The 11,889-nt window shown below is 37.0% G+C and overlaps 1 protein-coding gene across 1 annotated transcript; it reads right to left on the bottom strand.

Moving 5' to 3' along the window:
- Nucleotides 1-4,946: 4,946 nt before the first annotated feature.
- LOC145002681 (F-box protein CPR1-like) lies at nucleotides 4,947-6,527 on the bottom strand. The gene is made up of 2 exons (XM_078961901.1): nucleotides 5,565-6,527; nucleotides 4,947-4,988 (listed from the first exon to the last, which is right to left on the bottom strand). The coding sequence occupies exons 1-2, from the start codon at nucleotides 6,525-6,527 to the stop codon at nucleotides 4,947-4,949; spliced, it is 1,005 nt and encodes a 334-aa protein (XP_078818027.1).
- Nucleotides 6,528-11,889: the final 5,362 nt, after the last annotated feature.

The following is an 11,889-nucleotide window of genomic DNA, read 5'->3' as shown; positions in this document are numbered from 1 at the left end:
AAGCCCTAGTAGCAAAACCATAATTTTGAAAGAATAGGAGTACGCCATGCATACGTGTGTACGCTTAGTATACTAGGGCGCGCCCTAGTATGTGTGGTGTACTCATCAAACATTGGAAACCCTAATTTTTAGGGTTGAGCCCTATATAATCCCCCTTATAACCTCATTTCCCTCACCCTTTCAGCCTCCGCCCTCTTTGAGTGGATTTTTGATATGAGCTTATTTAGTCATAAAAATCATTCATTATCTTATTAACTATTGTTGACTTTATATCATTTTTGGACAAAAGGTACTTAATTAGCTTAGTATTTCAATTTCAGTAATAAAGACATGCTCGAATGAAAAAGGAAAAGGATTTAGCAATTGGAAGCTTGGACTTTGAAGTTTGAAGAAAGAAGGCTAAAAGACAAAGGAACTCAACGAGTTGGCCTTAAACTCGACAAGTTGATCCAAATATTCTTGATTTGAAGATGTCTTTCCGTACACGCCGTACATGCGGATTTGAGAAAAAACTCGTCGAGTTAGTCTTAAAAATTCCGACAAGTTGGGTTGATTTTTGGAAATCCATATATATATATATATATATATATATATATATATATATATATGTATATATATATATATATACATATATATATATATATATATATATATATATATATATATATATATATATATATATTGATTTTTGAAAATACATGTTGATTTTTGGAAATCAACATGTATTTTCTGATTGTTTCAAATTTTGAATTATTCGAAATTCAAGGAAGGAGATATAATTTGTTGAGAAATATAAGGATTCAAAACACAGGTTAAAATTTAATATTATTTTATTGATGACTACTTCTACTATTAGCTTAATGATTTGAACATCTTAAAAAAATAATATAATTATATTAAATCTATTTTTAGAAATAGTGTGATTTCTTTTATAAGATAGTATATATATATATATATATATATATATATATATATATATATATATATATATATATATATATATAGTCAAGATCAAATAAGTAGAAAATTTTTGGTAGGAAGGTAAGAAATTTTTTATATGTATATTTTCTTAGCAAGAAAATGAAATGAATCACTAGATGATTCAAAAGTAAGATGATTCACAAGAAAAAATTCCGAAAAAAACACATTTATAATTCATTTTTAGGTAAATCAAGAAAAAAATTCACTTTTATGAGAATTTTAGTGAATATGAACAAAATCATCATAAAAATGAATCATCGAAATGTTTTTTCGGGATTTTTTGGTGAATCATGTTATTATTGATTCATTTAGTGATTCATTTGTTTTGTTCGCCAAAAAAATAAGTCGAAATTTTTTTTCTTACATTCCTACCAAAAAAGATTTCTTACCGGGCTATATATATATATATATATATATATATATATATATATATATATATATATATATATATATATATATATATATATATATATATATCGTCTAATACGATATGACACTCTTTACAATCTATTCCCTTTCCACAGTGGCATGGTAAGATCTTTCCAATTGAAAATCATATCCCTCATATTCGCAGCCATTTAATACCCAGTATGACATTGGTGATGCTTAACTCTAGTGGCAGGAAATCATCTACGACCCGTAGTTCGTGTAATGCGAGAATCATCTCCTTATAAATGCCTTTGCTTCCTTACACCATTCCATTACCAACCATTACTCCTTACATTGTTACCCGACACTAATAGCCTATAACGTATCACCAAGCGTTGTGACACGAAGTTATGAGTCGCCCTGCTGTCAATTAGTATCACCACTTCTAGACTGCCCATGTTTTCATATATTTTCATAGTGTATAGGGGCGTTAACAATAAATCCGAGTTTAATTTGACTTCCACCGCATCCAAGTGAGCATGATCCTAGCTTGTATCTAAGGATGTAATAAATGAGTCGAGCTACTGGCGAGCTACTTGGGATTGGATTGTTAGAATCTTGAAACGAGTCAAGCCATAACAAGCCCGAACCTGAGCTCAAGCCAAGAATGAATCTCATTTAACAAACAAGCCTCATCTTGAGCCTACACTTCAGAGCTCGTTTTATTTCGTGAGCTTAAACGAGTTTTTTTTTTAATTTGTTTTTATTTTTATATATTATATTTATTACTTATATATTAATAAAATATGAAAAAATAACGAGTCGATCCCGACCTTTAGTGAGCTTTACGGAGAAACGAGCCTTAATGAGCCTTAACGAGCCGATCCCAAGGTTCATATATGATCTACAAGCTCGAGCTCGAGCTTTAGTAGCTTTAAACGAGCATGGATAGTTGTGAATCTCGATTCGGCTCGACTCTTTTACATCTCTATGTATCAGACTGTTCTTCCTTCCTTCCTTCCATCTTGGTCCTCTTCTTCATCTTATTTTCCCATTAGGCTATTTATAGGACCCGTTAGGGTAACAATTGCCCCCTGCAAACTTGGCATCGCAGTTTAAGCATAACCTTTTTTCCCTTTTAGCAGCAAGTTCAACATTCGTAAGTCTTTCGAATGTCCATGGCTATGCCCCATGCCTCCTCCAACATTCCTATCGTAGGTTTCCATAGCTCCTTGGGTTTGCATAGGCATCATATTGCTTCCAAAACCCATTGGTGTTGTTGATGATCAGAATAGTCCACGCCCCGGTCGTTCCCTCTCTCATTGACACGGTTCTTATTACCGCCAATCCCATTGTGTGGGTCAAGCCCTAAGGTTGTATGACCCTCACCAAGTATCTAGGTTCTGATTTTAGCTGCTTGATGGAAGTTCTTTCCCGAAATTTATAATATAATCCTATACTACTGGAACGTCCCCTCCTTTCGGAAACGATCAAGGAGACACCGTGTCAGTCCTCTTCATATGGAAACATATCGAAACAGTAACGTTTAGACAATAAAAAGACAAATCTCCTTATTAATTAATAACCCTGTTTCTGGTGATTCTTATAAACTTGTCCAAATTTGCACGATGAATCAGGTTAATGAAGCTAACACTCGAAACGACGAACCAGACAGCCTCCTGATGAGTGATTATGACTCGGGTAATGAAATGGAAGATGTCAGAGTAAAGATGACTATGGCATAAAATTTTGATCCAAATTTATACAATGAGGTTTTTAAAAGGAAGAATTGAAGAAGTTTTGTGATGGATGCATGAGATCAACTCGACTAAGAAGACCACTAATGGAGATTAGTTGGGCTGCCAAAATGAGCTAAAACTACTGAATCCATAAGACCAAGTTGATGCATAAGGCCTTATTAGTTGCAAAAAAAAGAGACTCATAGAAGTATGGAGTTGATTATTTACAAGTTTATGTACCTCGTATGGAAACAGTAGGAACTGATATGGCATTGGATTCTCAAGAAAGGTGGAACATCTACCAGCTACAAGTCAAATCTCTGTTTCTAGATGGAAAGCTGAATGAAGACGTGTACCAAAGCAAACACAAGGGTACGAAGTAACAGCTTCAGAGATGAAAGTGTACAAAGAACATAAAGTTCTCTATTGGTTCAAACGAGCACACATGCATGGTTCAATCAACAGCCATTATACCAACAGGACTCAATGCTCAAACTCAAATTTTGAACATATATGATATCGTAAATACTAAAAGGGAAGAATATCCATGATCCATCATATTCTCTAACAAAACTCGCCACTTCAAATTTAGCCAGTTACCCGCTATATATATGACTACATATTCCAGGTAAAGAGGGGTTTGATTATTATTATTTTTACAATGCAGTACAAAGAACTTAAAATGCAACATAATCCAATCCAAAACATATATGGATTTACCTGAGTTATTGACGGATTTGCAGAGGTAGAATAAAACCGACCAAACCTGGATCACCGGTTGATGGAATGAAAGGGGTGTTTGGATATGCATGCTCATACCACACAAACACACTGATTGAGGGAACTCCTTTCATGTGGCAATGAATTCAATAAACAAATAAGTGCCTCCAACGGCTCCCTAGGCGTTAATAACCATCTTTGAATCAGATAAGGATAGCTCAAACACCAATGGCGTCTGAGCTATGCTCACACATTAAACAGAGAAGAAAAAAGTACAGCTGAATATGAAGAGACCATTAGGAAGAACTTTAGGCAGGATTACGAAGAAACACTAGGAATTTTATTATTAAAAAGGTATCATCTTATATAAAGCTATACACAGCTCAACAGGTGTAAGCTAGAGCTCCAATAATGCGTATCCAAAGTAAGTCGGTGCAGATTTTCATCAAACACTTGTACTGCAGTTCAATGGCACCCATAAATAACATCAAGCTTAGTTTGTGTAGCTTCTAATGATAAACGCCGGATTCCATAAATAGGGTTTGAAATTACTCAGGAGTCGCACATAAACATCAACATCGCTGCCCAATACACGAGCATATCTATATATCTTCAAATTAAACTATTGCAATACTACTCCTCCTTTTTCTAAATTTCTTCGTGACCCACATATTTTATTATTTTGTTTTGGATAAATTACACGAATGGTCCCTGAGGGTTTTGATAATCTACACGCTTGGTCCCTAATGGTTTTTTTTAACTTGGTCCATCCCTATAATATTTTTTATTGCACGTTTTGCTCCAGACATACTTAAAAATACTATACTGCCCTTTGATGTGAATTAAGAGCATTTGATTTGGCATGTGGAATTCAATGAAGAAAAAAACACTGTAGTTGAAATGATTTTGAGTATGAATTCTAAGATCAGAGTAAAGTAAGAATATTACTAGAAAGTAAGAGTTGATCACACTTTAAAAACATCAAACATACGTTTCTGAAATCCATCAAACACAAGTTTTTGAAATCCATCAAACACAATTTATTACCATAAGATACAAAAAACTATCAGAAGCTATCTTTATGGCAGAGAGAACAAGCAATGCCATGTCATCCAGACTACTTCAACAGCCTCAAACTTAGCCACTTGCTCCTGGAAGCATAGGGTCACGCTTAATCAACTGAGAAATCAAAAGGGGAAGTTAGTGAACAGTCAACATTATATATACCAGACTGAAAGAGTAAATAATAGTTGCAATTGAAGTGCATTGCAAGAATACAAATAAATGAAGGCCAAATGTATACTGGGTGAAGGTAATGAGTCTGTTACACTTCTTATTAGGCATACATTTCGTCCTGTCAGTTGTGGCTTAAGTAGAGCAGTGAGGGCAATAAGGTCTTTTTACTGTTACATCAGTTAGGTAGGCTTAGTTGAGTGGTTAGTGTTAGTAGTTGGTATCTTTGGTCATGATAGAATATAAGTGAATTCAGGAAGAGTTCCAAGCCTCTTGAATACTAGTAAACTTAAGTCTGCTCCATGATCAAAACTTTAAACTATAGATAATGTCCTTTTGCAGACCTCATATATTACAAAAGAAAATGAGAGCATCCCATGAGTAAACATGAAGATTGAGCTATGAGGCTGAGATCAACACAGTTTTTTAGGGATGTACAGGAATCATCATAAGCATTAAAAAGAATTCAGAATCCAGATATAATTCCACAGTTTGTATTATATGATAAAAAAATGAACGCACCTTACAACTCTTCTTGCTATTACTCTCTTGTGTCTTTCTCTTTGGCCTCCCATTAACATAGGGAGATACAAGACTCTCCATATAGATAGGGGCACAAATATACTCCTTAGTCTTGTAGAACAGCATATCACGACACAAAGTTCTCTTGTTAGGAACGTAATGTTCCTGCTCTTTCAAGCATTGTAAAGCTAAGTTCATATCACAGTCCTTTTCAAACATTTCCCAAGATAGCTTTCCATTGTAGTTCTTCAGCATCCATAAGTTATCAACACCAGATTCATATCGCTCATCATCAAGTTCGGAAATTTTGATAAATTTTTCTTCAGATAGCTGAAACGAAGCAATGACTCTCTTCTTATTCGGAGATGAAGAATCTTTCATAATCCAATGAAGTGCCCCATTGCATAAGATACCAATCCTACTATGAAATGAATACTTTACATCTCCAATTAGTTTCCAAACATTTGATTTCAAACTTAACACTTGAAAACACGTCCAGCCAACACGTTTACGGAACCCTAGTACAACCTTGTAATCATCCGTAGATGAATCATAGCCAAAACCCCAACATAAATGCTTGGTATCAAGAATTTGAGGCTCTTGTAGTGTTTGAACCTCTCTAGTTGAGGGATTAGCTACTACAAGTTGAGAAGCAAAAGAAGAGATGCATACAAGTCCATTGGAAGAACCAAGAAGATGAGAATCACGATCATCAAATAATCTGTCATCAACATCACAAACACGCGACCCGTTGCGATAAGAGACCCTTGACATAACAATCCTCCTATCTATATCATTGTTTTTGTAATCAATTTGGTAACTATAGTTCATATGGAATTTAATGCAACCAGAGCCAGAGATCAAATTTTCCCAAGACTTACATACACTTTTGCATTGGATTAGATCCCTCACATTCAATCTTTTCAGTATATTTGGAAGGACATCATCGTGAAGCTCTGCCATCGAAACCCTAGAGTCGGCAAGCCGATAGGAAAGAAAGGGGTGGGGGGGGTACCCACACGATAGTGAGAAATTTATTTATGTGGGGGTATTTATTACGAATTTTAGTTATCAACACTCATAAATGCGAAACATGATACGAAGAAATTATTACCATGATATTTTACCATAGAGTGAAATTCATTTACTGAAATGAATTTTACAAACCTACCATATATGATTAGTATATCAATACCGATAAGATCACTAATGCCATCAAGACATCATGATCTTCGATAATTGCTTTGCTACACCAACTGAAATCAGTGTTAATAACATACCTTCTTTCTCAAGTATTTCTTTTAAAATGACATTGTAACCAACCCAATCTTAAAATCTATTGTCATGTCCACCCACACATTTTTTTTGGTAATTCTAAGGCTTGCAACAATCCACTCGATGCCATTGTGAAATATTTATGGTGGTGACACGAGTCACACTCCGCCATCATTCTTGCTATGCCTTTACACATACCCTCCTAGTATACTTCCTTTGCCATTTTTTGGTAAGTTTTTGTAATCCTGAATGTCCCAAAATTGCACTCGCACATCACTCATGAAATAGACAAGGAATTCAAGATGATGATCGAGGCAGCACTAAACAACTTTGATAAAGGATTCAGTCACCTTCATCACTAAAAGCCTCGGTGGTGCGGAAGTCCCTTCTCGAACTTGCTGCCTTATTATCCAAAATTCTTGAGCCCAGGACAGCTCTCACAAAACCTCATTCCATTAGACTATCCATGGTACTGAAAGGGTATCGAAGGTTGATGATGACCCCTTTCATGAATGTATATCAGTTGTGTTTTTTTTGGGCCTATATTAAAATTCAAAATTATATCCTAATAGTTTGGACATCCAATTTAGATGTTCCTTAGTAATGATTTGTTGTTGTAAGTAAACATTTAAATCTTCGTTGGTTTGTCTGAACTATGAAACACTTTCACACGAAGTATGGATGCCACTTTTGAATGGCAAATACTATCGCTATTAGTTCTCTTTCATCAACTGCCTTGTGCCGAGAACCGGCACCAAAGAGCTAACTGTATTAGGCCTTAGGCCACTGGTATTCCTCCTTGCATGAGGACTGCCCCCAACCCAAGGCATGATGCATCGGTTTCCATAATGAATTCCTTGGGTAAAATACAGTATTACCAAGACCAGTATTTATATCATTGTTGTTTGGACACTACTAGAAAAAAAGCTTTTCTTGACAGACGAGTAGATAAAAAGCATATATAAAAGAAAACCTTTAGAAGAGTAGATAAAAAGCGACGGATCTGTTTTAGAGCCTTGAAAGCCGAGAGCATGAAGAGCAGTAGACAATCGTTGGAACCAAGATTGGGGAGCTTGCTTGAGTCCATACAAAGACTTAAGGAGAAGACAAACATGATTGGGTTTCGTTGGATCAACGAAACCCGGTGGTTGTTGTAAATAGACCGTCTCGGAGAGATTTCCATGTAAAAATGCATTCTGAACATCAAGTTGTCGTAAAGGCCAATTATGTGTCACCGCCAAAGATAGAACAACCCGAATAGTAGTCGATTTTACAACTGGACTGAAAGTGTCGTGATACTCAAGACCTTGTTGTTGATAAAACCTTTAGCAACCAAACGTGCTTCGTAGCGCACAATAGCCCCGGTATGATCGCGCTTGAGTTTGTAAACCCATTTACATTCAACGACATTCATATTTGAGACACGAGGGACTAAGGACCAAGTATTGTTCCTCAGAAGAGAAGAATACTCTTCTGCCATGGCCTGACGCCATTGAGGCAATTTGTTAGCAATAGTAAAGGTTGTGGGTTGAGTGTCAGGAGAGGAAGTATGAGTGTGATAGGAGGTGGGATCATATGGTTTGGTAGGCTTAGGATTAGGACGAAGGTTGGAGGGTCGAACGTGTGGTTGAGATTGGGTAGCTTCTGGTTGGGGAATGACCGTTTGAGGGAGAGAGGTGTCAAGTTGAGATGTGGTGGTTCATGGGTGTCGGTGATAAGTATGGAGGAGAGGGGGACGTTATGGAGATTTATGGGAAGGAGGAGATGTAGAAGATATAGGAGATGTAGGTGGAGTAGTAAGTAATATGGGTGGTGGTATGGTGGGTATATTTGAAGGGTCAGGAGTAGGATAGGATGATGTATATGGGTTAGAAGAAGAAGGTTCGGGTGGAGTTAGGGGTTGATGTTGTATGGAAAGGATCGTTGATGAAACCAAACATGACGAACTATATAAAGTCCTTCAGAGATAGGATCAAAGCATCGGTAACCATGATGGGATGTCCTATATCCAAGAAACACACATGGGAGACAGCGAAAATACATTTTATGCTTGTTGTACGGACGAAGGTGCGGAAAGCATTGACAACCGAACACACTAAGAAATAAAAAACCAGGTTTGTGTTTGAAAATATGTTCAAAAGGTGAGATGTTTTTGTTTGTACGGGAAGGCATGCGATTTATAAGATAAACAAATTGTGTCAAAAGCAAAATGCCAAAAACGTTGCGGAACAAAGGATTGGGCAAGAAGAGTAAGACCGGTTTCCACAACATGATGGTGACGACGTTCTACAAGAGCATTTTGTTCACTTGTATGAGGACAAGATAGGTGATGGATGATACCGAGAGATGAGAAAAATTGTGAAAGATTCCAAAATTCACTGCCCCAATCAGATTGAACTGATTTTAACTTAGTTTGGAACTGTCATTCAACAGTAAGAATAAGTTGTTTGAAAGTATTATAGACATTAGATTTGGCTTTTAAAGGAAAAAACCACATAAAGCGGGAAAAATGATCAACACACAATAAAAAATATCGATGCCCATCAAATGAGGTAACGGGAGTAGGTCCCCAAACATCACAGAAAAGTAAGTCTAAAATATGAGAGCTTTTATAAGTAGCGGATGACAAATGAAGTTTAGAGGATTTGCCAATAGAACATGAAGTACAAGTTGAAGTAACATGTTTATCTAGTAAAGGTAAACTATATTTAGAATTCATTGACTGCAACAACTGCTGATGAGGATGTCCAAGGCGTTGATGCCAAGTGATCGAAGAAGCACGAATGGCAGAGAAAGCAACTTTGGAGGAAGTTGTTGGGTTAATCGTTTATTTACCGGGTCACGGATACGGGTCAATAGGTCAATGATCTGGTAACTTATTGGTCATGGGTAACTGATGGAGTTTACAAGCATATCTATAAATATTAAAGATGGAAAATAAAAGGTGTTTACTTGTTCAAAAGTGGACCGATTCTTGAGGGGTCTTCCCATGTGAACTACTCCACCTAAAGATCTGGTCTAATCTAAGGACCCGTACACTTGCACATCATGCGGTCAAAACTAAATACTCATTCTAAACAATCAACTATTTTCTAAACCATAAAACATAAAACAATAGAAAAATTATTAAATTCAAAGTTTCAGCCATGCACAAACCAATTAACCCAACAGAAGTAGGCTGGAATCACGGAAGATGGAAGGAGTAAAGGCCACCACTACTTGGACCCGCGAGGAGGGTAGTGTGAGTAATCTCGTCCTTCACAACAAAAAAAGAAGTGTGAAACTCAAAGTAACCATTATTATCGTGGTAAAATTTTTGAACAGAGAGAAGATTTTGTTTGATTTCTGGGACATGAAGCATTTGTGAGAGATGAAAAGTTTTATGTGGAGAGTAAAGCTGTGAGGAACTGATATGAAGAATGGGTAAACCCTTACCGTTGCCAACATGTAGAGTGTCATGACCATTGTATGTCTGAGAATGATAAAAGTTGGAGAGGTCGGCTGCAACACGATTAGTTGAACTAGTATCGTTGACCAAAGAAGAGGAAACCTGGGAACGGTAATCAGCAAAATTAGCAGAGGGTTGTTGTCTCGTACAAATCGTTGTGGGATCACGATTAGGGCACTGGGATGGAACATGGCCAATACCGCACCTGTTACATGTGCCATAAACAATATTTTGATTAGATGCCCAAGTAAACCGAGTTCGATTACCTCCTCCTTGTTGTCAGTTATTATAGTTTCCACGACCTTGGTTGTTTGTTGAGCGACTGTTGCGATTGTTGCCTGATCGGTTTGTGTAGAAGGCTTGGGCTGGTGGTGAACTTGTTGGTTGAAGTTGTAACCCAAGCTATTGTGCGAGTTGTTGAATAGCCTGGACATCATCATCTTGTGACAAGGAGTGTCCGACAAGAGAGGGATTAGGTTGTCGGGTGGCAGCAGTGAATACTTGAGCTGGTGGCACCTCTGTAGAGGTCTTTCTGATCATGTAGTCGTGGTCAGAGAGAAGACCATTAAGTTCAGCAAAGGCAGTGGGAGAGTGTTGGGCTAACAAGGTGGATTTCAACCTATTATATTCGTCTCTTAAACCTGATATAACTGTTGAAGGTCATCACTAGCCCAATAGAATCATGTTATTGTCTAGAAGAAGTTAGCATGTTCTAGAATGATCCGAAAGATTCTAGAACATTATGGAATACTATGGAGGAGTGTTGAAGATGTCGGAAGATTCTAGAATACTCTAGAACAAGATGGAAAACCCTGGAAGGCTATGGAACATTCTAGAACACTATGGAAGACACAAGAATGTCTATACTTATCTAGGACATTATAGAACATTCTAGAAACATATAAAAGCTTGTAATAGATATAGAATATGGTAGATAGTTCTAGAATAGCCATGAATGTATGTAGATCTAGGTGTAGATATAGAATAAGGAGGTGGAAACACATATAAATAGGTGTGGAGCTCATTTTCTCCAAACAATCCAACATCCAAGTATCCAAGAAAAGCCTCCAAGTAAGAAAAAGTGTGTAGTAGTCTCACAAAGTGCAAGTTCTCCTTAAGCGTCTTAATAAAAGTCTTGTTGTTTCCCATATAAAGAGTCGTGTTCAACAATCTGGTATCAGAGCGAGGTTTCTTGATAGTGAGAACAAGTGATTCTCATTGTATCGTGAGTAGTTTGTGACTCTGCAAGTTTAGTGTCGAAACTAGCTTGTTTGGTATTACCGAGGTACTGCCAACACGATGGGTGATCTCCAAGTCTTCGGAGGAATCAAGAAACTCAACAACAACAACTACAAAACGTGGGAAACATGTATGAAGTCCTACTTACAAGGACAAGATCTGTGGGAGGTCGTTGGTGGAAGCGAAACTACGCCACCAGAGGAAGACATTAATGGTGCTTTGCGCAAATGGAAAATCAAAGCAGGCAAAGCAATGTTTGCCTTGAAGACCACACTCGAAGAAGAGATGTTGGAGCATATTGGGGATGAGCACACCCCGAAAGAAGCTTGGGACACGTTTGTGACGCTTTTCTCAAAGAAGAAT

Source organism: Lactuca saligna, chromosome 6 (genome assembly GCF_052625555.1).
Source record: "Lactuca saligna cultivar CGN05327 chromosome 6, ASM5262555v1, whole genome shotgun sequence".
Classification (NCBI taxonomy): domain Eukaryota; kingdom Viridiplantae; phylum Streptophyta; class Magnoliopsida; order Asterales; family Asteraceae; genus Lactuca; species Lactuca saligna.
Note: the sequence above shows the minus strand (reverse complement) of the source record. Positions and strands in the feature narration are given on the sequence as shown.

What these genes read in the sequence shown, in the direction of transcription:
- LOC145002681 (XM_078961901.1), bottom strand. Translation starts at nt 6,527, where the DNA reads ATGGCAGAGCTTCACGATGATGTCCTTCCAAATATACTGAAAAGATTG. An exon ending in ATAGCAAGAAGAGTTGTAAG is followed by an intron (nt 4,989 to 5,564) that starts GTGCGTTCATTT and finishes TTGATTTCTCAG; the next exon opens with TTGATTAAGCGTGACCCTAT.